This window comes from Alnus glutinosa, chromosome 1 (assembly GCF_958979055.1).
Source record: "Alnus glutinosa chromosome 1, dhAlnGlut1.1, whole genome shotgun sequence".
In the NCBI taxonomy this organism is placed as follows: Eukaryota; Viridiplantae; Streptophyta; class Magnoliopsida; order Fagales; family Betulaceae; genus Alnus; species Alnus glutinosa.
Window position 1 is genome coordinate 35982939 of NC_084886.1, and position 4410 is coordinate 35987348.

General features: G+C 40.8%; 1 protein-coding gene across 1 annotated transcript; it reads right to left on the reverse strand.

Annotated features, from left to right (window-relative positions):
* Window positions 1–2779: 2779 nt before the first annotated feature.
* Window positions 2780–3424, reverse strand: LOC133859542 (uncharacterized). The gene is made up of 2 exons (XM_062294970.1): window positions 3203–3424; window positions 2780–3082 (listed from the first exon to the last, which is right to left on the reverse strand). Exons 1-2 carry the CDS (start codon window positions 3422–3424, stop codon window positions 2780–2782), a joined length of 525 nt encoding a protein of 174 aa, XP_062150954.1.
* Window positions 3425–4410: the final 986 nt, after the last annotated feature.

The following is a 4410-nucleotide window of genomic DNA, read 5'->3' on the forward strand; positions in this document are numbered from 1 at the left end:
AATATTTTACCCTCATTGGTATAAAATGAGCGGCTTTAGTTAATCTATCCACGATCACCCATATTGCATCGTGCCCCGCCTGAGTTCGTGGTAATCCCACCAGAAAGTCCATAGCTATTGCCTCCCATTTCCATACCGGTATCTCCAAAGGTTGCAACAGTCCTGCAGGTTTCTGATGTTCCTTTTTAACTTGTTGACACGTCGAGCATCGTTTTACGAATTCAGCAACGTCTTGTTTCATTCCATTCCACCAAAAATAACCTTTAAGATCACGATACATCTTCGTTCCTCCAGAATGCACCGAATATGGTGAGAAGTGTGCCTCTTCTAATATCAGTTTCTTTATCTTCTTGTCGTTCGGAACACAGATTCTATTTTGGTACCTGAGCAGCCTATCAGACGTGATATAAAAACCCAATCCCTTGTTGATCTTCTCCTTTAGGCGGGTAGTCTCGTCATCTTGTTCTTACGCTAAGCAATTCTTTCTGGAAGAGTAGGTCGAATCTCCGACTTTGCCATTAACGCTAGCACTTCACCTTGAACGACTTCTAAATTGAATCTTTGAAGATATGGATGTAGTTCACGTGGCAAGGTCTTTAAACATGCTGCACCTCCTCTCGATTTCCTGTTCAATGCATCTGCGACTACATTGGCTCTCCTGGGGTGGTAGTTGATTACGCAGTCGTAGTCCTTTATTTATTCTAGCCATCGCCTTTGTCTCAAATTTAATTCTTTTTACGTGAATAAATACTTGAGACTCTTGTGGTCGGTGTAAATTTCACATTTTTCTCCATAGAGGTAGTGTCTCCAAATCTTCAATGCGAAAACTACTGCAGCGAGCTCCAAGTCATGAGTGGGATAGTTCAACTCATGGTTCTTGAGTTGCCGAGAAGCATAAGCTACTATTTTACCGTTTTGCATAAGAACGCAGCCGAGTCCCCTTCTAGAAGCGTTGCTATAAATAACAAATCCACTGGATCCTGAGGGAAGTGTTAGAATTGGAGTAGTCACCAATCTTTGCTTTTAGCTCTTGAAAACTACGTTCGCATTCGTCAGTCCACTCAAAACGAGCATTCTTCGTTAAAGCAGTCAGGGGGTCGGAAAGTTTTGAAAATCTTTCTACAAAGCGCTGATAATAACCTACTAAACCGAGAAAGCTTCTAATCTCGTGGACATTGGTAGGTCTCTCCCAATCTACCACAGCTTCAATTTTTTGGGGATCTACCGTGATGCCTTCTTTAGAGATTACATGTCCTAGGAAAGAAATTCTCTCAAGCCAAAATTCGCACTTGGAAAATTTAGCATAGAATCGCTCATCTCTAAGCTTTTGTAGAACAATTCTCCAGTGGTCTTCATGTTCCTTTGGGCTCTTGGAATAGATTAAGATATCGTCAATAAATACTACTACGAACTGATCCAAAAATTCTTTGAAAACTCGATTCATTATGTCCATGAAGGCTGCTGGTGCGTTTGCTAACCCGTACGGCATCACCAAGAACTCGTAGTGGCCGTAGCGTGTGCGGAATGTTGTCTTTGGTACATCTTCCCTCCTTATCTTTAGCTGATGATACCCCGAGGGAAGGTCAATTTTTGAAAATATTCCAGCACCTTTTAATTGGTCAAACAAATCGTCAATGCGTGGTAGCGGATATTTATTGTTGATAGTAATCTTGTTGAGCTCTCAATAATCAATACACATTCACATTGTCCCGTCCTTCTTCTTCACAAAAAGCATTGGTGCTCCCCATGGTGATACGCTTGGGCGAATAAATCCTTTATCCAACAACTCCTGTAATTGCTCCTTTAACTCCTTCAATTCTACTGGTGCCATCCTGTATTGTGCTTTAGATACTGGGACAGCTTCAAGGGTTAACTCGATACAAAATTATATTTCTCGATCAGGAGGGAGCTCTTGTAAATCTTCAGGGAAAATATCAGAAAACTCCTGAACTACTAGTATCTCCTCAATTTTCTTTTCTTCCAATGGAGTATCTACTAGACACGCTAGGTAAGCATGACATCCATCCTGCAAGAACCTCTAACATTGAACTGCTGAAATTATGCGTGGGACAACATTCACCTTTGTCCCTATGAATTTAAACTCAGCTTTTGATGGTGGTCTAAAAATTACTTCTTTGTGATGGCAGTCAATTATTGTGTGGTTGCTTGACAACCAATCCATACCTAAGATGATGTCGAACCCATGTATATCAAATATTATCAAATCAGCTAATAAGGTTCTCCCATCTATATGAATAGGGCTTTTACGAACAATTTTCGTGCATATCACAGATTTTCCCACAGGGGTAGATACTACTACGCCAATCCCCAATCGTTCTATATTTAGGCTATATATTATAACGTAAGAGGCTGCTATAAAAGAATGAGTGGCGCCTGAATCGAATAGAACTACAGCTCTCCAGAAAATAGGGGTAAAGTACCTGTCACCACTTCATTTTATGTTTCTGTGTCGCCAGGAGTGAGGGCGTCTACTCTAGCTTGAGTAACTTGCTTTTGTCCATTTCCCATTTTGTTGGGGTTTGTCTCCTTCCTTTGCCTTGGGGCAATGTCGTACAAAATGTCCGGTTTGACCACATCAAAAGCAAATGTTAGTCCCCATACGAAATTGTCCTTGACGAGGACGGTTACATTTGGGACAGAGCATGCTATTCAATGGGGTTGATCTGCTCTTTTCAAATTTGGCTCTTTGGTTGTTCCCATTTTGTCTTTGTTTCCATGAGGGTTGATTGTTGTTTCTTGGAGGTGCTGCCCTTTTTTGCTAATCCATCATTGCCATAGCATTCTTCTTAATACTGTCTTCTGCCAAAGAAGCCTTGTTAACCATTTCCACAAAATCTTTGATTTCAAAACATATGACCTGATCAAGAATTCGTTGATTGAGGCCCTGTTCGAACTTCCACACTTGGTTTTCTTCATCTGCTACTAAGTATCGCGCAAATCGAGCTAATTCATTAAAACGAGCAGCGTACTGAGCGACCGTCATATTCCGTTGGGTGAGTTTCATAAATTCCCGTGCTCTAACGTCTCTGAGGATTTTAGGGAAGTAATGCTGAAGGAACTCCTTTTGAAAACGTTCCCAAGAGATCGCCCTGTTACTTCCTAATTCTTAGACTAGTAGTACTTTCTTGGCATTCCACCATCGTTTGGCTTTACCAGATAGTCTGCAAGTTGTATATTGTACCTTTTGTTCCTCTGTACATCCTGCCAGCTGTAATATTTCTTCAACGTCTACTAGCCAATTTTCAGATTCTATAGGACCTTGTTTCCCATTAAACATAGGGATGTTAAGCCTTTCAAATCTTTTGAATGGGCAACCTTGCTCCACGCCGCGAGGTGCCTCGCCTATGAAGTCAGTTATGGCTGCGATGAACTGCCTAGCCATATCTTGGAACATTTGGGCCATGTCGGGGGTAGCTTCGATTCTCATGCCTTGCGATGATCCTTCACCTCTGTCTACCATAACTCTGCAACGCGTCAAGATTTAGAGTTTCCTATCTTTTTAAAATAAATTTGAATCATAAGCGTAGTGGTGCAACTTATCCTAAGTCTAGATTTCCATGTTGCTCCCTAGGTTTATAGCAAGTCAACTTACGATTGACTTTGCTATGATACCATGTTGTCACGCCTCCGTTTTGGGATATAAGGGGAACACGAACTAAATAAAACCACACGACAGTAATTAAAGATTAAAAGGACTAAGGCACTCATGAAAGGAATATTTCCATAATATCATTAGCAGCATCAAAATATATATATTTTCAGGGACTATTGTTCAATACAATTTTTCTAACAAAAGTGAGGAGGTATACACAAAAATCTACAACCAAGTTGCTAATAGTCCTCCTAACTACATATAGGACTGTATGATGTACAACGACGAAAACAAAGCTGTACTATATCGAACTACTCGCTCTACGGTCCGAGATTATGACGGAATCCCTAGGCTGCTAACTGCTATTATGATCCGACTGCTACTCCAGCTACACTATGACACAATAGGTCCATGTTTCCCACTCAAATGGCCAGATATGTGGGTCCTTAACCACCAATAGACCCACTGGCACTCCGCCTCTCAACACTATAATGTAAACGGCCATCTGGAAAAAAAAAATATTAAGGGGAAGGGGGTGAGTTTGACTACTCAGTAAGTAACACAACGTATCACAAGGCAATATAAATAGTTTAGTTTAGAAATTTAGAATTTCCAGAGTTCATATATATAAAAAATCAGCATCAATAAGAAATGTGCATATGTAATCATCATTCATAATGTGTAAGTTTTATCTACCACTTGCCCACTTCCACATTTTTACCATGAGCGGTGCACGTTAGGCTCGTCCAAATGACCTATCTCGAAGGACCCATAGGCTCATCCTGTCGTCACAGGAG